This window comes from Eptatretus burgeri, chromosome 6, assembly GCF_056783735.1.
Source record: "Eptatretus burgeri isolate ZD-2024b chromosome 6, Ebu_testis_v1, whole genome shotgun sequence".
Taxonomy (NCBI): domain Eukaryota; kingdom Metazoa; phylum Chordata; class Myxini; order Myxiniformes; family Myxinidae; genus Eptatretus; species Eptatretus burgeri.
The window spans coordinates 104094406-104120381 of NC_140966.1; the positions used below are offsets into that span (position 1 = coordinate 104094406).

General features: G+C 41.4%; 2 protein-coding genes across 6 annotated transcripts in view; one reads left to right on the top strand and one right to left on the bottom strand.

Annotated features, from left to right (window-relative positions):
- TTLL12 (tubulin tyrosine ligase like 12) overlaps nt 1–3797 on the bottom strand; it is a 29142-nt gene extending 25345 nt beyond the window's left edge. The window contains exons 1-4 of the mRNA XM_085886966.1: nt 3578–3797; nt 3079–3440; nt 2176–2374; nt 656–815 (exon numbers count right to left, since the gene is read on the bottom strand). Of these exons, the coding sequence (XP_085743092.1) occupies nt 656–815; nt 2176–2374; nt 3079–3440; nt 3578–3766 (910 nt within the window). The 5' untranslated portion in view covers nt 3767–3797. The remainder of the gene's footprint in view (nt 1–655; nt 816–2175; nt 2375–3078; nt 3441–3577) is intronic.
- Nucleotides 3798–4199: 402 nt separating this feature from the next.
- The window catches only part of SULT4A1 (sulfotransferase family 4A member 1), a 60556-nt gene continuing 38779 nt past the window's right edge, over nt 4200–25976 (top strand). The window contains exons 1-2 of one of the 5 annotated variants that reach the window (XM_085887019.1): nt 4200–4520; nt 22162–22335. In XM_085887019.1, coding sequence (XP_085743145.1) covers nt 4482–4520; nt 22162–22335 — 213 coding nt within the window. In that variant the 5' untranslated portion in view covers nt 4200–4481. Of the gene's footprint in view, nt 4525–22161; nt 22336–25976 lie in introns of all 5 variants that reach the window. The other 4 variants (XM_085887016.1, XM_085887018.1, XM_085887017.1 and 1 more) reach the window with 4 other exon arrangements.

The window sequence follows — 25976 nt, forward strand, 5'->3', positions numbered from 1 at the left end:
GGCACTCGGTAGAACACATACCTCCCTCAGGCTGAAGAGTTTATGTTATGTACCCAACCGATAGGTCGGATCTGCATCCAGACTTTAACCAAAATCTCATCGACTTGTTCTCGTCACCTAACCAACTCATTCACTTAGTTTTATCCGAATCCGTCCGCAACTTTTTGAGACATCCTACTCACAGACAGACGAGGTGAAAACAACCTCCATCCACCTTCGGTGGCAGAGGTAATAAGCATCGAGCGAATCTCACCGCCATTGCCCGTTTGTTAGGTCTCTCCCCTCTCCTCGACACGCAAAGCTTCCACTACTTCTCGGTGAGTACATACACCTTGAAAAGGTTAATGATTTCGTATTTCTTCAGCATCAAGTAAGATTTATTAATGCAAATGTCTTTTCATTTCAGGCTTTTGTTGGTGTTATTTGCAACGGTATTTGTTTAATTATGTTGTCGAGAAAGAAAATGTTACATTCAGGAGGCTGAAACTTTGACGTCAGGATCCCCTAATTCTTTACCTTTAAAAGTAATGAGAAAACCATTTTCGATTTATGTCCGTTCGCAGGAACGCATCCCTTTCATAAATCGAGAGATACAGGTCTGCGAGTAAATAACGTGGAGACGTTTTATAACAGTGTAGCACAAAAACAGGTTCACCTCCATGGGCCAGATCCTTCAACGGCCAAAGTAAGGTGAAGGCCTGTTGACCGGGGATATAGTAGAGGGGTGCAGTACGGCAGGTTGGTTTGTCTGCATGCTGGATCCTTGAACCAAACTCATCCATGATGTACCAAACAGGAACCCTTTGCTCTGCCGACTGAAACATCCATTGTGAAAACATTTTTTTTGCTCCAACCCGAAATACCTCGATCTTGAGTTATTTCTCAGAAGTGGCTGTCCGTATGTTAGTCACACAAGTCGGGATGGAAGGAGGGCATTTCAAAAAAAAAAAATAATAAAAATAATTTCACGAAAGGGAGGGGAGAGAAGGAAGAAGAGAGAGGGCAGAAAGGAAAAAAAAATAAAAATAAAAATGATGGGATGGCATGACATAAAGAGCACGGAGGAGTTGAGCAAAAAAAAAAAAATAAACAGCAGCAGGAGAACATTGATGGGGAAACAGATAGTCATGGAAACACGTGTGTGAACAGCATTATTGAAAGTATAGATGATCATAGGCAGGTACGAGGGATACCAAGATGGTGCCAAGTTGCACTTTGATGAACCAAAGGGAAGATCATATCTGTGTATATATATATATATATATATATATATATATATATATATATATATATATATATATATATATATATATATATATATATATATATATATATATATATATATATATATATATATATATATATATATATATATATATTGTTGTGGGCCGGGGGTCGGTGGCGAGAACGACCACCAAGTAGGGAAAGCTTGCGTCGTCTCCCACCAAACTCCCCGGAATTGTAGGCCGTCGCTCGGATAACTCTGCGAGCCGGCGGGTCGTTTATACACCGCGGAGGTAAATATACACCGTCATCGCAGCAAAACAAGGGCGGGGATCAACACGTGCATTGCAGCACAATAGGCGACTGCCTGAGAATTAACAAAAGCTAACGACTTGCTAAAGACTTGAGTTACCATCGAGCTCTTACCGTGCTAATCTGATGGGATGGCACACTTCACTCAGTTAAAGTTGTTCGCTACACAACATGCCACGTCATTCACCACATTGTGTTTCATAGTCGTTACACGTCATCGTTATGCCGAATTATGTGGGAACAGAGCAGCTGGTCACAAGAACGTCTTGATGGAGTAATGTCAGAGCCTGGCGCAAACAGAGAGGAGTTATAGAGATGATGTACCCAATACCAAGAAGACCAACCATTTCTCCACTCTTCATTTCCCAGAGCTAGAGTTCCTGATAGAGTGCATAACTGAGTGCCGATCTCTTGGGATTGTAGTCAAGACAGTCCACAACAGACGTCAAGCGAAGATCGTCACGAGAAGCGCGAAGTTGTTCGGTGTGGGTTATCCACAGAAACTGGTATGTTCCTGAGAATGTTACCTAAAAAATGCCCTGCGTAGTATACACAGGTAATTACGGGTATATATTCTCCTGATCCCTTCAGGAATGGATGAGGATTAAAAAAAATCCACCACGTGCAGCATTCACTCACCGCCAAGCTTGGGCTGTACGTCTGACTGTAGTACCAAGATCCAGACATTATCTGACCAATGAGGTCGGCGTCTGGAATCTCCCCGTGGAAACCGATGCCCATCATCTCGGCCATCCGATGTGCCAGACCGGGTATGCCCACAAGGTCGCGCTGCATGTTCGATCGACGGAATGTCCACGCGTGGTCGATGAGGAAGATGCTACGGGTAGAGGAAGACCTCAATGAGACATCGTAGACCTACGAAAAGCAGCACATCCATCATATTTAAAAGGAGGAGCGGATTGGGACCACACTCTGAGCAGAACATTGGTGTTGCATAATCAGTCTCCTTGGCTATTGGGCACAACCATGGGCGGGTCGTCACTCCGACACAGGATACCAGCAAGCTGGCACTCATTTTGCCGACCTCGGAAGGATGACAGGTAGAGTCAACCCCACCTGGTATTAATTGAACAGCCAAGCGGAATTTGAACTCAGGACCCGAGGATCCAAAGCCTGCCACCCGAACCATCAAGCCAACACCAGGCACGGGCTCACCTTTAATACCTTGAATCGTCAATGTTATATATTTAAATATTTTTTTTTTTGAAGGAAAATGCAAAGATGAGAGAGAGAGACAGGACAGGACAGGACAGGACAGGACAGGACAGGACAGGACAGAGAGAGAGAGAGAGAGAGAGAGAGAGGAGAGAGAGAGAGAGAGAGAGAGAGAGAGGGAGGGAGAGAGAGAGAGAGAGAGAGAGAGAGAGAGAGAGAGAGAGAGAGAGAGAGAGAGAGAGAGAGAGAGAGAGAGAGAGACAGAGAAATGAAATTCGAATGCAGGTGAACCGAGCCAGAAACAAAAACAAACAATTAAAACGAGTCTGATCACCCGTTCCCGTGATCACCTGGTCGTGCATTTACCTGTCCGGATCAGACGTGCTCAAGCCACCTTCTTGAGTAACCAACACTTTGTACTCGGATTCCCATTCGGACATCCCCTTGGCCGATCGTTCTTTTTCTTCCCCTTCTTCCATTTCTTCTTCGATCAAAACCTTCACCTCCTCTTCCTCCTCAGCCTCCATCATTCTCTCTCCTCGTTTCATGTCTTGTTTCTCCTCGACAGGCACGCTCTCCTCGTCTTTCCCTCCTTTCACGTGTTCTTCACACTCTAACCCTGCAGCCCCCTCATCTTCCTTCCCTCCTCCTTCCTCGTCGTCGTCGTCGTCGTCGTCGTCTGGTTGTTGGACGATCATGATTCCAAAAACGTCTCCAGCGTCAAACACCTGACAAAAGGCAGTAAAAGTACATCAAATCAACGTTACATAACTTCAACAACAGCAGGAACGAGCGGCGTGACGAGACAATGGACCCTTTGTTCAACAACAATGGCGCGTCATAATCCCCAGACGACGTCACAAACCTCGTTACGCAGCTTGTGGTGGAGCCGCGGCCAGTACACCTCAGGGAGACCGGAAAGACGGAGCGATGGGCCGTGGAGAGCGACGAAGTGACGGAAGGCCTCGTCGTCGTGCCAATCGTCCTTTTTGCAGGTTTGAGAGCGCGCCTCGGATCGGGAAACACCAGGAGCGTGTTCATCGGAAGCCGCCATCTTGGAAATCCACACATCAACGTGACGCGTTTCCGTTTCCGTTGTTCGTTTATTTCCTTCTTTTTGGAGACGCTTTTCTTCGTTGTTCTTTTTCCCACCAATTACAGCTCGTTGTTCTGATTTTCATTAACCGTTTGCATGTGTAAAGACTTTAATTTAATTTATGGACGATATTTTATTCACAGGAAGCTGTGGAAAGAGGCTTTTCGCGAGGAAACGCGCTAGTGGCATATCTAGATTCATCGATGTGTGGCGCATCTCCGATGGAAGTTCGACTGGCGTGCTGTCTGTCGGTGTTTGTTGGTGGACATCTATCTATAATTCCAGCAATGTGTGTGTGTGTGTGTGTGTGTGTGTGTGTGTGTGTGTGTGTGTGTGTGTGTGTGTGTGTGTGTGTGTGTGACCGCTGTTTCTCGACAACCACTGGTCCGATCTAATTGAAACTTGCCAGGTATATTACTGGGGACCTGAGGATGTGCCTTTCCAAGGTTTGATATTAATCGGACAAGTGCTTCCCAAGTTATGGCTATTTATTTACCAACCAATGACAGGACACATTGCTGCGACCATTTATTTATCAAACCAATGACAGGACACGTTGCTGCGTGGGCGTGGCTGCGTCGGCGGGTGCGCGGCCGGCCGACGATGACGTCACGTGGCGTGCTGGTGACGATGGGGGAAAGGGCGCCATAGTTACCGTGGCGTCAGAGTGGCAATGGTCAATGGCAGCGAATGTCATGGCAAGCAAAGACAGGTAGGTAAACTTGATTTTAATTTGGATTTTAATTAACTCTCTGTGTGTAAGTATCACAGCAGTTGTTACTTCAATGCAAGCGATAATTCGTGGAATGATGTGAACATTCCGTACGGGCACGCACTACTTTTGGATAGTGATGACTTACTGTATTCTAATAATTTCTCGATTTCTTCTGCGCATTTATCGAAAAACACAATGCCCCAATCCAGTCGTCGTTTACGAGAGCGAAGGAACGGCCTGTGTGGTTGTTTGAAAGTTTTTTTTTTGGTTTGCATGTACGGCCATGCGAGAGCGAAGGAACAGCCTGTGTGGTTGTTTCTGGAACGCGGTTTGAAAGTTTTTTTTTTTTTTTTTTGCACATACGACTCCACACCTAGGGCACGCACTCATGAGCACGTAATAGTTTTTAAAAATCCCACAGTGTCCTTTGTGAAGAGTCGGCGAGCCACCTCCAGCACCATGAACAAATTAAAAATTCGTGCTCCAACCTACAGGGCGGCACTGCATCAGCTGCGCAGCAGTCAGGAAAATGACTCCCTCAGTCATGGATGACAAATTAATAACAGGAAGAAGAAGCGGAAAAGAAGATTGGACCACAGAATGGCAAAGTGACCCCGCCCCCGCTTCACATTCCAAAATTTGGAAATCCGAAATTAGTTTTACCACTTGAAACCGAAACTAATCGGATCTGTTTCACTCAACGGAGTAATACATCAAACCTAAACTAATCGGATGTTTCACTCTGCGGAGTAATACATTATACCAAAACTAATCGGATCTGTTTCACTCTGCGGAGTAGTACATCAAACCTAAACTAATAGGATGTTTCACTCTGTGGAGTAATACATTATACCAAAACTAATCGGATCTGTTTCACTCTGCGGAGTAATACATCAAACCATAACTAATCGGATCTGTTTCACTCTGCGGAGTAATACATGAAACCAAAACTAATCGGATCTGTTTCACTCTGCGGAGTAATACATCAAACCTCAACAAATCAGATCTGTTTCACTCTGCGGAGTAATACATGAAACCTAAACAAATCGGATCTGTTTCACTCAGCGGAGTAATACATTAAACCTAAACAAATCGGATGTTTCACTCTACGGAGTAATACACAAACCCAAAACTAATCGGATCTGTTTCACTCTGCGGAGTAATACATCAAACCAAAACGAATCGGATCTGTTTCACTCTGCGGAGTAATACATGAAACCAAAACTAATCGGATCTGTTTCACTCTGCGGAGTAATACATCAAACCTCAACAAATCGGATCTGTTTCACTCTGCGGAGTAATACATGAAACCTAAACAAATCGGATCTGTTTCACTCTGCGGAGTAATACATTAAACCTAAACTAATCAGATATGTTTCACTCTGCGGAGTAATACATGAAACCAAAACTAATCGAATCTGTTTCACTCTGCGGAGTAATACATTAAACCTAAACAAACCGGATCTGTTTCATTCTATGGAGTAATACACAAACCCAAAACTAATCGGATCTGTTTCACTCTGCGGAGTAATACATCAAACCTAAACTAATCGGATGTTTCACTCTGCGGAGTAATACATTAAACCTAAACAAACCAGATCTGTTTCATTCTATGGAGTAATACATTAAACCTAAACTAATCAGATATGTTTCACTCTGCGGAGTAATACATGAAACCAAAACTAATCGAATCTGTTTCACTCTGCGGAGTAATACATTAAACCTAAACAAACCGGATCTGTTTCATTCTATGGAGTAATACACAAACCCAAAACTAATCGGATCTGTTTCACTCTGCGTAGTAATACATCAAACCAAAACTAATCGGATCTGTTTCACTCTGCGGAGTAATACATCAAACCATAACTAATCGGATCTGTTTCACTCTGCGGAGTAATACATGAAACCAAAACTAATCGGATCTGTTTCACTCTGCGGAGTAATACATGAAACCAAAACTAATCGGATCTGTTTCACTCTGCGGAGTAATACATTAAACCTAAACAAATCGGATCTGTTTCACTCTACGGAGTAATACACAAACCCAAAACTAATCGGATCTGTTTCACTCTGCGGAGTAATACATCAAACCAAAACGAATCGGATCTGTTTCACTCTGCGGAGTAATACATGAAACCAAAACTAATCGGATCTGTTTCACTCTGCGGAGTAATACATCAAACCTCAACAAATCGGATCTGTTTCACTCTGCGGAGTAATACATGAAACCTAAACAAATCGGATCTGTTTCACTCTGCGGAGTAATACATTAAACCTAAACTAATCAGATATGTTTCACTCTGCGGAGTAATACATTAAACCAAAACAAATCGAATCTGTTTCACTCTGCGGAGTAATACATTAAACCTAAACAAACCGGATCTGTTTCACTCTATGGAGTAATACACAAACCCAAAACTAATCGGATCTGTTTCACTCTGCGGAGTAATACATCAAACCTCAACAAATCGGATCTGTTTCACTCTGCGGAGTAATACATGAAACCTAAACAAATCGGATCTGTTTCACTCTGCGGAGTAATACATTAAACCTAAACTAATCAGATATGTTTCACTCTGCGGAGTAATACATTAAACCAAAACAAATCGAATCTGTTTCACTCTGCGGAGTAATACATTAAACCTAAACAAACCGGATCTGTTTCACTCTATGGAGTAATACACAAACCCAAAACTAATCGGATCTGTTTCACTCTGCGGAGTAATACATCAAACCAAAACAAATCGGATCTGTTTCACTCTATGGAGTAATACACAAACCCAAAACGAATCAGATCTGTTTCACTCTGCGGAGTAATACATCAAACCTAAACAAATCGGATCTGTTTCACTCTGCGGAGTAATACATGAAACCAAAACTAATCGGATCTGTTTCACTCTACGGAGTAATACATTAAACCTAAACTAATCGGATCTGTTTCACTCAACGGAGTATTACATTAAACCTAAACTTATCGGATCTGTTTCACTCTACAGAGTAATACATCAAACCAAAACTAATCGGATCTGTTTCACTCTGCGGAGTAATACATTAAACCTAAACAAATCGGATCTGTTTCACTCTGCGGAGTAATACATTAAACCTAAACTAATCGGATCTGTTTCACTCTGTGGAGTAATACATTAAACCTAAACAAATCGGATCTGTTTCACTCTGCGGAGTAATACATTAAACCTAAACAAATCGGATCTGTTTCACTCTGTGGAGTAATACATTAAACCTCAACAAATCGGATCTGTTTCACTCTACGGAGTAATACATTAAACCTCAACAAATCGGTCCTGTTTCACTCTGCGGAGTAATACATGAAACAGAAACAAATCGGATCTGTTTCACTCTGCGGAGTAATACATCAAACCTAAACAAATCGGATCTGTTTCACTCTGTGGAGTAATACATTAAACCTCAACAAATCGGATCTGTTTCACTCTGTGCAGTAATACATCAAACCTAAACTAATCGGATCTGTTTCACTCTGCGGAGTAATACATTAAACCAAAACTAATCCGATCTGTTTCACTCGACGGAGTAATACATTAAACCTACACTTATCGGATCTGTTTCACTCTGCGGAGTAATACATGAAACCAAAACTAATCGGATCTGTTTCACTCTGCGGAGTAATACATCAAACCTACACTTATCGGATCTGTTTCACTCTACGGAGTAATACATTATACCAAAACTAATCCGATCTGTTTCACTCTACGGAGTAATACATTAAACCTACACTTATCAGATCTGTTTCACTCTACGGAGTAATACATTATACCAAAACTAATCCGATCTGTTTCACTCTGCGGAGTAATACATCAAACCAAAACTAATCGGATCTGTTTCACTCTGCGGAGTAATACATTAAACCAAAGCTAATCCGATCTGTTTCACTCTGCAGAGTAATACATCAAACCGAAACAAATCGGATCTGTTTCACTCTGCGGAATAATACATGAAACCAAAACTAATCGAATCTGTTTCACTCTGCGGAGTAATACATTAAACCTAAACAAACCGGATCTGTTTCATTTTATGGAGTAATACACAAACCCAAAACTAATCGGATCTGTTTCACTCTGCGGAGTAATACATCAAACCTAAACTAATCGGATGTTTCACTCTGCGGAGTAATACATTAAACCTAAACAAACCAGATCTGTTTCATTCTATGGAGTAATACACAAACCCAAAACTAATCGGATCTGTTTCACTCTGCGTAGTGATACATCAAACCTAAACTAATCGGATGTTTCACTCTGCGGAGTAATACATTATACCAAAACTAATCGGATCTGTTTCACTCTGCGGAGTAATACATCAAACCTAAACTAATCGGATCTGTTTCACTCTGCGGAGTAATACATCAAACCATAACTAATCGGATCTGTTTCACTCTGCGGAGTAATACATGAAACCAAAACTAATCGGATCTGTTTCACTCTGCGGAGTAATACATTAAACCTAAACAAATCAGATCTGTTTCACTCTACGGAGTAATACACAAACCCAAAACTAATCGGATCTGTTTCACTCTGCGGAGTAATACATCAAACCAAAACGAATCGGATCTGTTTCACTCTGCGGAGTAATACATGAAACCAAAACTAATCGGATCTGTTTCACTCTGCGGAGTAATACATCAAACCTCAACAAATCGGATCTGTTTCACTCTGCGGAGTAATACATGAAACCTAAACAAATCGGATCTGTTTCACTCTGCGGAGTAATACATTAAACCTAAACTAATCAGATATGTTTCACTCTGCGGAGTAATACATTAAACCAAAACAAATCGAATCTGTTTCACTCTGCGGAGTAATACATTAAACCTAAACAAACCGGATCTGTTTCACTCTATGGAGTAATACACAAACCCAAAACTAATCGGATCTGTTTCACTCTGCGGAGTAATACATCAAACCAAAACAAATCGGATCTGTTTCACTCTATGGAGTAATACACAAACCCAAAACGAATCGGATCTGTTTCACTCTGCGGAGTAATACATCAAACCTAAACAAATCGGATCTGTTTCACTCTGCGGAGTAATACATGAAACCAAAACTAATCGGATCTGTTTCACTCTACGGAGTAATACATTAAACCTAAACTAATCGGATCTGTTTCACTCAACGGAGTAATACATTAAACCTAAACTTATCGGATCTGTTTCACTCTGCGGAGTAATACATGAAACCAAAACTAATCCGATCTGTTTCACTCGACGGAGTAATACATTAAACCAAAACTAATCCGATCTGTTTCACTCGACGGAGTAATACATTAAACCTACACTTATCGGATCTGTTTCACTCTGTGGAGTAATACACAAACCCAAAACTAATCGGATGTTTCACTCTGCGGAGTAATACATGAAACCAAAACTAATCGGATCTGTTTCACTCTGCGGAGTAATACATCAAACCTCAACAAATCAGATCTGTTTCACTCTGCGGAGTAATACATGAAACCTAAACAAATCGGATCTGTTTCACTCTGCGGAGTAATACATTAAACCAAAACTAATCGGATCTGTTTCACTCTGCGGAGTAATACATCAAACCTCAACAAATCAGATCTGTTTCACTCTGCGGAGTAATACATGAAACCTAAACAAATCGGATCTGTTTCACTCTGCGGAGTAATACATTAAACCTAAACAAATCGGATGTTTCACTCTACGGAGTAATACACAAACCCAAAACTAATCGGATCTGTTTCACTCTGCGGAGTAATACATCAAACCAAAACGAATCGGATCTGTTTCACTCTGCGGAGTAATACATGAAACCAAAACTAATCGGATCTGTTTCACTCTGCAAGAGTAATACATCAAACCTCAACAAATCGGATCTGTTTCACTCTGCGGAGTAATACATTAAACCTAAACTAATCAGATATGTTTCACTCTGCGGAGTAATACATGAAACCAAAACTAATCGAATCTGTTTCACTCTGCGGAGTAATACATTAAATCTAAACAAACCGGATCTGTTTCATTCTATGGAGTAATACACAAACCCAAAACTAATCGGATCTGTTTCACTCTGCGGAGTAATACATCAAACCTAAACTAATCGGATGTTTCACTCTGCGGAGTAATACATTAAACCTAAACAAATCGGATCTGTTTCACTCTACGGAGTAATACATCAAATCTAAACTAATCGGATCTGTTTCACTCTACGGAGTAATACATTAAACCTAAACAAATCGGATCTGTTTCACTCTACGGAGTAATACATCAAACCTAAACTAATCGGATCTGTTTCACTCTGCGGAGTAATACATTAAACCAAAACTAATCCGATCTGTTTCACTCGACGGAGTAATACATGAAACAGAAACAAATCGGATCTGTTTCACTCTGCGGAGTAATACATTAAACCAAAACGAATCCGATCTGTTTCACTCTGCGGAGTAATACATTAAACCTACACTTGTCGGATCTGTTTCACTCTGTGGAGTTATACACAAACCCAAAACTAATCGGATCTGTTTCACTCTGCGGAGTAATACATGAAACAGAAACAAATCGGATCTGTTTCACTCTGCGGAGTAATACATGAAACCAAAACAAATCGGATCTGTTTCACTCTGCGAAGTAATACATTAAATCAAAACTAATCGGATCTGTTTTACTCTACGGAGTAATACATTAAACCTCAACAAATCGGTCCTGTTTCACTCTGCGGAGTAATACATGAAACAGAAACAAATCGGATCTGTTTCACTCTGCGGAGTAATACATTAAATCAAAACTAATCGGATTTTTTACACTCTACGGAGTAATACATTAAACCTAAACTAATCGGATCTGTTTCACTCTACGGAATAATACATCAAACCTAAACAAATCGGATCTGTTTCACTCTGTGGAGTAATACATTAAACCTCAACAAATCAGATCTGTTTCACTCTGTGGAGTAATACATCAAACCTAAACTAATCGGATCTGTTTCACTCTGCGGAGTAATACATTAAACCAAAACTAATCCGATCTGTTTCACTCGACGGAGTAATACATGAAACAGAAACAAATCGGATCTGTTTCACTCTGCGGAGTAATACATTAAACCAAAACTAATCCGATCTGTTTCACTCTGCGGAGTAATACATTAAACCTACACTTGTCGGATCTGTTTCACTCTGTGGAGTTATACACAAACCCAAAACTAATCGGATCTGTTTCACTCTGCGGAGTAATACATGAAACAGAAACAAATCGGATCTGTTTCACTCTGCGGAGTAATACATTAAATCAAAACTAATTGGATCTGTTTCACTCTACGGAGTAATACATTAAACCTAAACTAATCGGATCTGTTTTACTCTACGGAGTAATACATTAAACCTCAACAAATCGGATCTGTTTCACTCTGCGGAGTAATACATGAAACAGAAACAAATCGGATCTGTTTCACTCTGCGGAGTAATACATTAAATCAAAACTAATCGGATTTTTTACACTCTACGGAGTAATACATTAAACCTAAACTAATCGGATCTGTTTCACTCTACGGAATAATACATCAAACCTAAACAAATCGGATCTGTTTCACTCTGTGGAGTAATACATTAAACCTCAACAAATCAGATCTGTTTCACTCTGTGGAGTAATACATCAAACCTAAACTAATCGGATCTGTTTCACTCTGCGGAGTAATACATTAAACCAAAACTAATCCGATCTGTTTCACTCGACGGAGTAATACATTAAACCTACACTTATCGGATCTGTTTCACTCTGTGGAGTAATACACAAACCCAAAACTAATCGGATCTGTTTCACTCTGCGGAGTAATACATGAAACAGAAACAAATCGGATCTGTTTCACTCTGCGGAGTAATACATGAAACAGAAACAAATCGGATCTGTTTCACTCTGCGGAGTAATACATTAAATCAAAACTAATTGGATCTGTTTCACTCTACGGAGTAATACATTAAACCTAAACTTATCGCATCTGTTTCACTCTGTGGAGTAATACATTAAACCTCAACAAATCGGATCTGTTTCACTCTGCGGAGTAATACATTAAACCTCAACTTATCGGATCTGTTTCACTCTGCGGAGTAATACATTAAACCTCAACTTATCGGATCTGTTTCACTCTACGGAGTAATACATTATACCAAAACTAATCGGATCTGTTTCACTCTGCGGAGTAATACATTAAATCAAAACTAATCGGATCTGTTTCACTCTTCGGAGTAATACATTAAACCTAAACTTATCGGATCTGTTTCACTCGACGGAGTAATACATTAAACCAAAACTAATCGGATCTGTTTCACTCTGCGGAGTAATACATTAAACCTAAACTTATCGGATCTGTTTCACTCTACGGAGTAATACATTATACCAAAACTAATCGGATCTGTTTCACTCTGCGGAGTAATACATCAAACCTACACTTATCGGATCTGTTTCACTCTACGGAGTAATACATTATACCAAAACTAATCCGATCTGTTTCACTCTACGGAGTAATACATTAAACCTACACTTATCAGATCTGTTTCACTCTACGGAGTAATACATTATACCAAAACTAATCCGATCTGTTTCACTCTGCGGAGTAATACATCAAACCAAAACTAATCGGATCTGTTTCACTCTGCGGAGTAATACATTAAACCAAAGCTAATCCGATCTGTTTCACTCTGCAGAGTAATACATCAAATCGAAACAAATCGGATCTGTTTCACTCTGTGGAGTAATATATGAAACCTAAACAAATCGGATCTGTTTCACTCTGCGGAGTAATAAATTAAACCTAAACTAATCAGATATGTTTCACTCTGCGGAGTAATACATTAAACCTCAACAAATCGGATCTGTTTCACTCTGCGGAGTAATAAATTAAACCTAAACTAATCAGATATGTTTCACTCTGCGGAGTAATACATTAAACCAAAACTAATCGGATCTGTTTCACTCTGTGGAGTAATATATGAAACCTAAACAAATCGGATCTGTTTCACTCTGCGGAGTAATAAATTAAACCTAAACTAATCAGATATGTTTCACTCTGCGGAGTAATACATTAAACCTCAACAAATCGGATCTGTTTCACTCTGCGGAGTAATAAATTAAACCTAAACTAATCAGATATGTTTCACTCTGCGGAGTAATACATTAAACCAAAACTAATCGGATCTGTTTCACTCTACGGAGTAATACATTAAACCTAAACTAATCAGATCTATTTCACTCTGCGGAGTAATACATTAAACCTAAACTAATCAGATCTATTTCACTCTGCGGAGTAATACATTAAACCAAAACTAATCGGATCTGTTTCACTCTGTGGAGTAATACATTAAACCAAAACTAATCCGATCTGTTTCACTCTGCAGAGTAATACATCAAACCTAAACAAATCGGATCTGTTTCACTCTACGGAGTAATACATTAAACCTAAACAAATCGGATCTGTTTCACTCTGCGGAGTAATACATGAAACAGAAACAAATCGGATCTGTTTCACTCTGCGGAGTAATGCATTAAACCAATACGTGAGGCACAGTGTCACAAATGTAGAAACAGCACAGAAAATCTGCGAAAACGCCGAGAAAAAAGACAAATATGTGAAGTACAGGTCCGCAAATGTAGAAGCGGATCACATTTTATGATCTGTGAATACACGAGGTCCATGCATAGAGGAACCGCGAGTGTCGGGGTCCTTCAGTGTATGTGTGTATATATATATATATATATATATATATATATATATATATATATATATATATATATATATATATATATATATATATATATATATATATATATATATATATGGATTGTCTTCATAAACTACTCCAAAGTGATAAAGCAAAATAATTCAGATAAAATGTAAAAAATTTAGATGATCAGAGATCATCAGATTCTTAGTTTACATAAGTAATGAACCCTTTGCCTATGTAACCCAAAATCACTTCAGGAGGAAATTATTTCTTTGAAAGGTTAGAAAATAAGAATAACAAGTCTGAAGACGACAATGGTTCATGAGCGGTATTTGACGATGTAGATTGTTTCAGAAGTCAAGGATAACCTTTAACCTTTAAAGTTTGCATAACCTTTAAAGGTCACAAAACAATGTTGTGGACATTAAAATAAGGAAACAGGATACGTGCTATAGCTTAATGGAGTTAGTTCGTCGAAGAAGGTCAAAAACCCGGTTCGATTCCCACAACTCTGAAAATTTGACTTTTGTGGCCTTTAAAGGTCAAAGGTCAAGGATTATGACCTTTGGTGCAAAACTTCCTCTGGAACATTCCAGCAACAATATAACATCATATAGGGCTATATGGCATTTCACACTCCTCGGATTATCCATACTTTGATGAAATCAGCGTAAAAACAAACTTGAAGGGGGCGCCACGGGCAAGGTGTTCGAGATAGAGCAAAATGGTTTCAAGACTTTAGGTGGGGAATGACCTCAAGATTATGCATAAAAAATATTGTCATCCTAGCTCTCAAAGTTTGGGCGGTCGTATCATTTTTATGTCAAAATTCGAAATTTTCTAAGTTTTTGACCTTGTGACCTTGACCTTGGGTCAACAATGAAAAATAGAGCTCCGTGGGGCTATGCAGGTGCCATTGGGCTAACAAAATACTGAAACCCCTGCCAGATTCGACAAACCCCCTCGGAGAAGATGTAACTTGAAACCGGCTACCCCCTAAAAACACATGTTTTTTGGGCGTGGCTCCGCCCATAATGGGCGCAGCACGCCCATTCTCCGGAAAACACAACTAGATCATGATACAAACCTCGCACCCTAATTTTATCAAGATCGGATCAAACCCCACGGAGCTTTGCTCGGGACAGACAGACAGACAGACAGACAGACAGACAGACACACACACACACACACACACACACACACACACACACACACACACACACACACACACACACACACACACACACCCAAAACGAATATAGTGGTCACTTACTGACTCGTGAACCAATAATTTATTCATCAATTGGCTAATAGCATACTTAAACCACCACTGTTTCATCCGAATCTGTAAATTTTTGAAAATTAAGTAATTAATCGAAAAATGAAAAATTAATCGATTAATTGATGAATCAATAAATCAAAAATACCCTTTATAGCCAAATCAGTTGTTCACTGTTGTGTCCAAATATTATCTTCCCACCTCAAAAGTTGCCTGAGATATTGCCCAGATGAGAAAGAAAATAAATTTACAATAATTAAGTAATTAATCAATTAACTGATTAATCAAAATAAAAAAAATCCCCTTTTTGGAAAAGCACATCTTCACTTTTGTCCCCAAATTTAAGGTTCCTACTTCAAAGGATGGCTGAGATATCACCCAGACAAACAACAAAACAAACAAACAAACAAGTAGCAATACATTCAAAGTGCAACATCCCCATGACAAATAAATAAATAACAATCCTCCAGTGTGCAACATCACCAGGGTGCCTTCGGTGCCCGGTGATCCTGCCTTTCAACACATAGAGTGGTAATTGGGAGGGAGCGGTGTAGAATAATTTATTGATTCATCAAGTCCAGAATTAAAGTAAATAAATAAAAATAAAAATAATTAATTTCTCAATCAATTCCCGAATAGCATACGTAAACCACTACTGTTTCAACCGAATCTGTAACTTTTTGAAAATTAATCAATGGAAAAATGAAAAATTAATCGATTAATTGATTAATCAATAAATCAAAACTACCTTTATACCCAAATCTCGTGGTCACTGTCATGTCGAAATTTCAGGTTCCGAGCTCAAAATATGCCTGAGATATTGCCAGAATGAGAAATAAAATAAATAAGTAATTAATAAATTGATAATAATAAAGTAATTAATCAATTAATTGATCAAAAAATAAAAAAATAATTTTGCCAAAGCACATCTTCACACTTGTCCCCAAATTTCAGCTTCCGAGCTCAAAAGATAGCTGAGATATCTCCCAAGCAGGGAAGAAAGAAAACAAACAAGAAAACAGAGTGAAAACCGAGTCCTCCCTTCAGCGCCCCAGATGACGTCATCGCCTGGATATGGAATTGGAAAGGAGCGGTGTACACAAGAAAACAAATTGAGTGAAAACTGAGTACTCCCTTCCTTCGGCGCCCAGCGATGATGTTATACATGGCCTAGATATGGAATTCGGAAGGAGCGGTGTACAATAAGTTTCACCTGTATGTAATCAGTGGTTTAACTTGCACAGGAGGGAAACGGAGTATATCGGGAGAAGGATGTTGATGATGGAGCCGCCAGGCAGGAGGAGAAGAGGAAGGCCAAAGAAGAGGTTCATGAATGCGGTGAGGGCGGACATGCGGGTGGTTGGAGTGTCAATGGAAGATGTGGAGGATAGAGTGAAATAGAGACGGTTGATCCGCTGTGGCGACCCCTAACGGAAGCAAGCCGAAAGAGGAAGAAGAAGTAATCAGTGGTTTAACTTAAACATTAAGCTATCCCACTTATCGAAGGAGTTTTAAGGTGCAACTCACTTGGTGAGCAAACATGAAGACCAATGAGCTTTCCAAAGAAGTCAGACATAAAGTGGTGGAGAAGCACCGTTCAGGAGAGGGTTATAAGAAGATTTCAAAGTCACTCATTATCCCTTTGAGTACCGAGTCATCCATCATTAAGAACTGGAAGACGCATCATACCACCCAGACTCTCCCCAGATCAGGTCGCACATCCATACTCAACAGCCGGACAAGCAGGAAACTGGTTTGGGATGTCACTGTGAATCCAACAATGGCTGAACGATCTGTTCAACTCTATGTCGAAGATAGGGGTCAGTGTTGATCAATCAACAATATCCCATTCCCTTTACAATGCCAGCCTCTTTGGACAAGTGGCAAGAAGGAAGCCATTACTGAAAAAGACACATCTAAAAACTCGGTCTCAAAAAGTTGTGGACAGATTCAGTTTGTGAAAAAGCATCTTAATGATACCGCAGGTGTGGAGAGAAACGTTTTGTGGTCAGATGAGACAAAATTGAGCTTTTTGGTCTAAATTCAGTGTTACGTCTGGCGCAGGCCTAACACTGCACATCACCCAGTCAACACCATCCCTACTGTCAAGCATGGTGGTGGTAGCATCATGTTATGGAGCTGCTTTTCATCAGCAGGGACTGTCAAGCATGTCAGGATAGAAGGGACAATGGACGGTGTAAAGTACAGGAGAATCCTTTCATGAAAACCTGCCCGAGTCAGCCATGAATCTGAAACTGGGTAGGAGATTCACATTTCAGCTGGACAATGACACGAAACACAAAGCTCAACCTACAATGGAGTGGCTGAATAAGAAGATAATAAATGTTCTTGAGTGTCCCAGTCAAAGTCCTGACTTGAACCAAATTGAACATTTTTGGTGAGACTTGAAGATTTCAGTCCATCTCCAATCCCCAAACTTTGCAGAACGAGAGCAATTTTCACGTGAAGAATGGGTAAATATTTCACCATCTCACTGTGCGAAGCTGGTAGAGATCTACCCAAAATGACTCACACCAGTCATCGCTGTAAAAGGTGCTTACACCAAGTACTCACCGAACTGGCTGAATACTTTTGTAACCAGTGAATTTTGATTTGTACATGTGTTTTTTGCAGGTATTCCTGACATGTAACCTCATTCAGTGTTTACTTTGATATTTTCAATTCTGAATAAGAAAGTTCATTTGGAAAAATCGTTTCTATATAATTCATAATTCATCTAAATGTGGAATTATTGGTAGGGGTTGAATACTTTTCCTTTTTTAATTCTTAGCTCACCTGGAACGTAGTTCCGGGGAGCTTATGGGATGGTGCATTGTCCATCCGTCACTCCGTCCGTCCGTCCGTCCGTCCATCCGTCGGTCTGTCCGTCCGTCCACAAATACATTCAACTTCTTCTCTGAGACACACAAAGGATTTCGATGAAACTTTAATACAACGTTCATCACCATGTGGACCAAAGTTTTTTCATGGCATAAAAAAAAAATCGGCCCTAAGTTGGTCTACGGGGGTTGTCCCCCCTCCCTCCCCAAATACGTGCATCCTTTCTTCGCCGAAACTCCACACAATTTCGATGAAACTTGATGAAGGATCTCTTCATCACCCATGATGTACCAAAGTTTGTTCACAGCATTAAAAAAATCGGGGTCTGAGGGGGTCTACAGGAGGTTGCCCCCCCAAAATATGTATTTTCTTTCTTCTCTGAAACTACACACACAATTTCGATGAAACTTGACCAGAACCTTCATCACCTGTGATGATGTACCAAAATTTGTTCATGCCATTAAAAAAAATTCAAGTCTAAGGGTGTTTACAGAGAGGGGGGGTTGCCCCCCAAAATAGGTGTTTGCTTTCTTTCTTCTCAGAAACTACACACACCATTGCAATGAAACTTGACCATTACTTCATCACCCATGATGTACGAAAGTTTGTTCATGATGTTAAAAAAATTGGTGTCTCAGGGATTGTATGTGGGGGTTGTCCCCCAAATATTATTATGTTTGTAGGGTAGATGGAGGAATTTCATAGTAAAGATAGGATTTTATAGTATGGTATGGACCGTGGACGAGTAGGAGACATCTTGATGTAAATTAAGTCGGGAAAACTGTGAGCTTAAGTTGTTACGTGTCATCACATGTCATCACAGCCACAGACACACAATTTCGATGAAACTTGACCACAACCTTCATCACCTGTGATGTACCAATGTTTGTTCATGGCATGAAAAAAAAAAAATCCAGAGGTATTTACTTTCTTCTCCATTCCATATTTTGTGAGTCATTCATGCCTACCAGTGGTTCCCTGGTTATCTTATCCAGCTGCTACCAGGTGAGCTCCCAGGGGTATTGCCCCTATGTTTTACACATGCTTTCTGCAGGCCACTCACTGTCAGGGATTCTTCACCATTGAGAGATAGGGCCAAAAACGATACATAGTTTGATATATAATGGCTTGATATCAAATAATAATGATATCTAGTAATCCCTCAGATCTCTTCTCCAATGACTTGAATTTCCAATCATTAATTTGGATTCAGACCAGGTCACTCTACCCTGGATATGCTGCTTCTGCTCTCCCAACAATGGATGGAGGTCCTCGATGCCGGACAGGAAATCAGAGCCATCTCCCTCGACGTACCGCGTGTCTTCGATACTGTCTGGCACCTGCCCTGCTCACTAAACTCTCTTCCTATGGTATGCAAGGACATTTCCACTCATGGCTCGCAGACTTCCTCTCCTGTCGCAGTCTACGTGTGGCCCGAAATGGAGTTCTTTCATCCCCTCTTCCTGTCCAGGCTGGAGTTCCTCAAGGTAGCGTTCTGGGCCCTGTTCTTTTGCTGGTTTTCATCAATGATCTCTCTGACTCTCAAGAACATCCTCTTCATCTCTTTGCTGATGACTCCACCCTTTGTTGTACCATCTGTTATCCCTCAGATCAGCAAGCAGCAGCTTCTTCGCTCTCTGCAGATCTGGAAAAAAAATCACAAACTGGTTCAACATGTGAAACATGACTTTCAACCCTGACAAATCCCACACTCTCACCATGTCTCTCTGAAAGGACCATCTGGAACACCCCCTCCCCCCCCCATCTACTTTTTCAACAATCCTCTTGAAGAAGTCCTTTCATTCAAGCTTCTGGGTTTCACTATATGCCATGATCTTTCCTGGGAAAGCCACATTTCCAAACTGGCCTCCCAAGCCAGTCACCGACTGGGCATCCTCCACCGTGCAAAGTCCTTCCTTGGCACACCTGAGCTCCTGACCCCATACAAAGCTTTCGTCCACAGCCTGATGGAGTCCTGCTCTCTCCTCTGGGCTGGTGCTCCCATATCTCACCCTTCTCGGATTCACGCTGTGGAAACCGAGGCATTTAGGATCATTGGTATCTCCCACGATGAAGGTCTCTCACGTCACCACAGGCAGGTCGGTGATTCTTCTGTCTACTACCATGTCCTTTCTGTCCTTGTTGTTCATTCTGTGCGTTAGCTCTCATGAGCCTCGACATTGTATTAAAGAAAAAAATCTCAAAAAGTTGTGGATGGATTCGGACTAAACTTGGTGGAGAAGTTGGATGTGGAACAAGGACGAATTGATTCGAATTTTGTGAAGATCCAGATTCGATCAGTGATTTTGTTCGGTGATTCTTCACCATTGAGAGAGAGGGCCAAAAACGATGTGCAGCACAATATCTCAAAAAGTTGTGTGTGACAAGGACGAATGGTCCAGACGTCCAGAGAAACCCATCGAAACAAACTTTTATGGTTATAAGGGGGAATTTCGTACAAAAGACAAAAACAATGGGATAGGTAGACAAAAGGACATGGTCCAGCATCGCCGTCGCAGACTCCAATCATGACAGCACGGAGTCTGGTCGATTCCACAATAGGGTTGCACACTGCCACTTTTGGATGGTGGTCCATGGTGATGTCCTGTGCAGATCTTTCCCCTCCTCCCTTGATTGAACCTACGCCCACTCTACCTCTTGAAGTCTTTAGATCCTCGTGGAGGATCTCTAAGTCTTACTCACGTTGTTGTTCTTCATCTTCTTCTTGTGAACTTTTTTTATTTCACAGCCTACAGTTTTCATCGAAACTTCCTGAAACTTGGCATATATATGTAGACATTCCCTGCGCAGACAGTAACCATCTCCGATTTTGAAAATTCATCCTAGAAAAAAAAGTTATGACGTCAAAATATCTCCGCTAATGGAAATCGCCTAAAAAATTATCTCTGAAACTAGGCAAGCTTTTTGAATTCTGTTTGCGGGAATCGAACAGGGCATAAGCAGAGATGAATTACCACACATATGATACATCACTATGACGTCATATCAATTTTTATGACGTCATTCCTATTTTTTGACATTTTTTGTTTCACGACCCAGAGTTTTCATCGGATCTTCGTGAAACTTGCCATGTATATGCAGAAAGGCCACGTGAAGGCAGTAAACCATCTCTGATTTTGGAAATTCTTCTGAGAAAAAAAGTTGACGTCATAATATCGCCGCTAATGGAAATCGCCAATACCATTATCTCCGAAACTAGGCAAGCTGTTTGAATTTTGTTTGCGGGAGTCAAGCCGGGCATTAGCACAGATAATTTATCGCAAACCTGATACATCACAATGACGTCATATTCGTTTTTATGATGTCATCATTAAAAGGACGAGGATCTAAGCTCATTTGAGCTTTTTTTTACGTTGTACGTAAGGAAGGACCCATAGTCGTGTCGGACAACCTCCCGACTGTGACAATGCAAGACGATCAAAGTCAAGCCACAAAGAGTGGACAAGTATCACTTGTAGACCGGAGGAGGTGGGGCACGTGGGTCGTCTCCACGCTGAAGGTCATTAATGAGCCAACTGGGTTTTTTGGGGCTTTTTACCACCAATCAAATAGTGACATGGACTCGTCGAATCTCCCGAACTTCTGGGGGACTTCCAGTCCAGGGTCCTCAACCCTCACGACGAGTCGCCACGCCACGTACACAGCTCACCTCGTCATACACACTCTGCCCCTCCCAGAGGCGCAGTTTTTTTATCCCTCCCCTCCTGGTACATCCTCCCGCTACCCCCATCATCATACTCATCATCCGACTCCCTTTGCCCCCCTCCCCTCCCACCCTCCCTCTCGCAGCCATGGCCGAGAGCGAAGCGGACACCCCGAGCACGCCGAGCGAGCTGTTGGAAAACCGATACTTTGAGTTCCACAATGTGCGCTTGCCTCCGTTCTGCCGCGGAGCCATGGACGACGTGGGCGAGTTCCCCGTGCGGAGGGACGATGTGTGGCTCGTCACGTACCCCAAGTCCGGTACTGGGCGCGTTCAACACCGACACACACTCATCGTCGAGCACAGTCTGTCATCCTCGGTGCTGTGCGCACACAATCCATATATATATATATATATATATATATATATATATATATATATATATATATATATATATATATATGTATATATATTGTATAACGTGTGAGTGTGAGTGTGTTCATTGACAATGTTGTCATTAGTGTTTTTACATTCATTTTACATCCGAGACATCTCTCATTGAATCAATGCATCCGCGACCACATTCGTTATATTTATCCCAATAATAATTAGTTATGCTCATTACATTCGTTCATCGCAATCTGTTTTATTAATTCATCTCATCGGTCCCGCCTTTTCTGCTGGATTCACGCGCATTCTCTTGATATGACGTCAGTGCAGCAGAGCGGTCCACATGACGTCATCTCGTCTCTCAAAAAACGCGGCGATGTGCACATACAGGGACCTTCGTGCTGCAAGGTGATTCGTTCAAACAAATGGATTTCGTTAAAATCACAAACACATCCAGATTCACCTCAATCAAGTTCATGAAGCACAAGGTTCCTCTCTCTCATCCTCACCTCCTCCCTTTCCCTCTCCAATAAACCTGCTCCTCGAACTGTGAGTCTGTGATCATCCACTATCGAACTGTGAGTCAGTGATCATCCATTCTCGAACTGTGACTTTGTGATCATCCATTCTCGAACTGTGAGTCTGTGATCATCCATTCAAAGTATGAGTCTGTGATCATCCACTCTCGAAGTATGAGTCTGTGATCATCCACTCTCGAACTGTGAGTCTGTGATCATCCACTCTCGAACTGTGAGTCTGTGATCATCCACTCTCGAACTGTGAGTCTGAGATCATCCATTCTCGAAGTATGAGTCTGTGATCATCCACTCTCGAACTGTGAGTCTGTGCTCACCCATTCTCGAACTGTTAGTCTGTGATCACCCACTCTCGAACTGTTAGTTTTTGATCACCCACTCTCGAACTGTTAGTCTGTGATAACCCACTCGCGAACTGTTAGTCTGTGATCATCCACTCTCGAACTGTGAGTTTATGATCACCCACTCGCGAACTGTTAGTCTGTGATCATCCACTCTCGAACTGTGAGTTTATGATCACCCACTCTCGAACTGTGAGTCTGTGATCATCCATTCTCGAACTGTTAGTCTGTGATCATCCACTCTCGAAGTATGAGTCTGTGATCATCCATTCTCGAACTGTGAGTCTGTGATCATCCACTCTCGAACTGTGAGTCTGTGATCATCCACTCTCGAACTGTGAGTCTGTGATCATCCATTCTCGAACTGTTAGTCTGTGATCATCCACTCTCGAACTGTAAGTCTGTGATCATCCACTCTCGAACTGTGAGTCTGTGATCATCCATTCTCGAACTGTGAGTCTGTGATCATCCACTCTCGAACTGTGAGTCTGTGATCATCCACTCTCGAACTGTGAGTCTGTGATCATCCATTCTCGAACTGTTAGTCTGTGATCATCCACTCTCGAACAGTAAGTCTGTGATCACCCACTCTCGAACTGTTAGTCTGTGATCATCCACTCTCGAACTGTGAGTTTATGATCACCCACTCTCGAACTGTGAGTCTGTGATCATCCACTCTTGAATTGTGAGTCTGTGATCATCCATTCTCGAAGTATGAGTTTGTGATCATCCATTCTCGAACTGTGAGTGTGTGATCATCCACTCTCGAAGTATGAGTCTGTGATCATCCACTCTCGAAGTACGAGTCTGTGATCATCCACTCTCGAACTGTGAGTCTGTGATCATCCACTCTCGAACTGTGAGTCTGTGATCATCCACTCTCAAAGTATGAGTCTGTGATCATCCACTCTCGAACTGTGAGTCTGTGATCATCCACTCTCGAACTGTGAGTCTGTGATCACCCATTCTCGAACTGTTAGTCTGTGATCACCCATTCTCGAACTGTTAGTCTGTGATCACCCACTCTCGAACTGTTAGTCTGTGATCATCCACTCTCGAACTGTGAGTTTATGATCACCCACTCTCGAACTGTGAGTCTGTGATCATCCACTCTTGAATTGTGAGTCTGTGATCATCCATTCTCGAAGTATGAGTTTGTGATCATCCATTCTCGAACTGTGAGTCTGTGATCATTCACTCTCGAACTGTGAGTCTGTGATCATCCATTCTCGAAGTACGAGTTTGTGATCATCCATTCTCGAAGTATGAGTTTGTGATCATCCATTCTCGAAGTACGAGTTTGTGATCATCCATTCTCGAAGTATGAGTTTGTGATCATCCATTCTCGAACTGTTAGTCTGTGATCATCCATTCTCGAAGTATTAGTTTGTGATCATCCATTCTCGAACTGTGAGTCTGTGATCATCCATTCTCGAACTGTGAGTCTGTGATCATCCACTCTCGAACTGTGAGTCTGTGATCATCCACTCTCGAACTGTGAGTCTGTGATCATCCATTCTCGAACTGTTAGTCTGTGATCATCCACTCTCGAACAGTAAGTCTGTGATCACCCACTCTCGAACTGTTAGTCTGTGATCATCCACTCTCGAACTGTGAGTTTATGATCACCCACTCTCGAACTGTGAGTCTGTGATCATCCACTCTTGAATTGTGAGTCTGTGATCATCCATTCTCGAAGTATGAGTTTGTGATCATCCATTCTCGAACTGTGAGTCTGTGATCATCCATTCTCGAACTGTGAGTCTGTGATCATCCACTCTCGAACTGTGAGTCTGTGATCATCCACTCTCGAACTGTGAGTCTGTGATCATCCATTCTCGAACTGTTAGTCTGTGATCATCCACTCTCGAACAGTAAGTCTGTGATCACCCACTCTCGAACTGTTAGTCTGTGATCATCCACTCTCGAACTGTGAGTTTATGATCACCCACTCTCGAACTGTGAGTCTGTGATCATCCACTCTTGAATTGTGAGTCTGTGATCATCCATTCTCGAAGTATGAGTTTGTGATCATCCATTCTCGAACTGTGAGTGTGTGATCATCCACTCTCGAAGTATGAGTCTGTGATCATCCACTCTCGAAGTACGAGTCTGTGATCATCCACTCTCAAACTGTGAGTCTGTGATCATCCACTCTCGAACTGTGAGTCTGTGATCATCCACTCTCGAAGTATGAGTCTGTGATCATCCACTCTCGAACTGTGAGTCTGTGATCATCCACTCTCGAACTGTGAGTCTGTGATCACCCATTCTCGAACTGTTAGTCTGTGATCACCCACTCTCGAACTGTTGGTCTGTGATCACCCACTCTCGAACTGTTAGTCTGTGATAACCCACTCTCGAACTGTTAGTTTGTGATCACCCACTCTCGAACTGTTAGTCTGTGATCATCCACTCTCGAACTGTGAGTTTATGATCACCCACTCTCGAACTGTGAGTCTGTGATCATCCACTCTTGAATTGTGAGTCTGTGATCATCCATTCTCGAAGTATGAGTTTGTGATCATCCATTCTCGAACTGTGAGTCTGTGATCATTCACTCTCGAACTGTGAGTTTGTGATGATTGACTCTCGAACTGTGAGTCTGTGATCATCCATTCTCGAAGTTCGAGTTTGTGATCATCCATTCTCGAAGTATGAGTTTGTGATCATCCATTCTCGAACTGTTAGTAT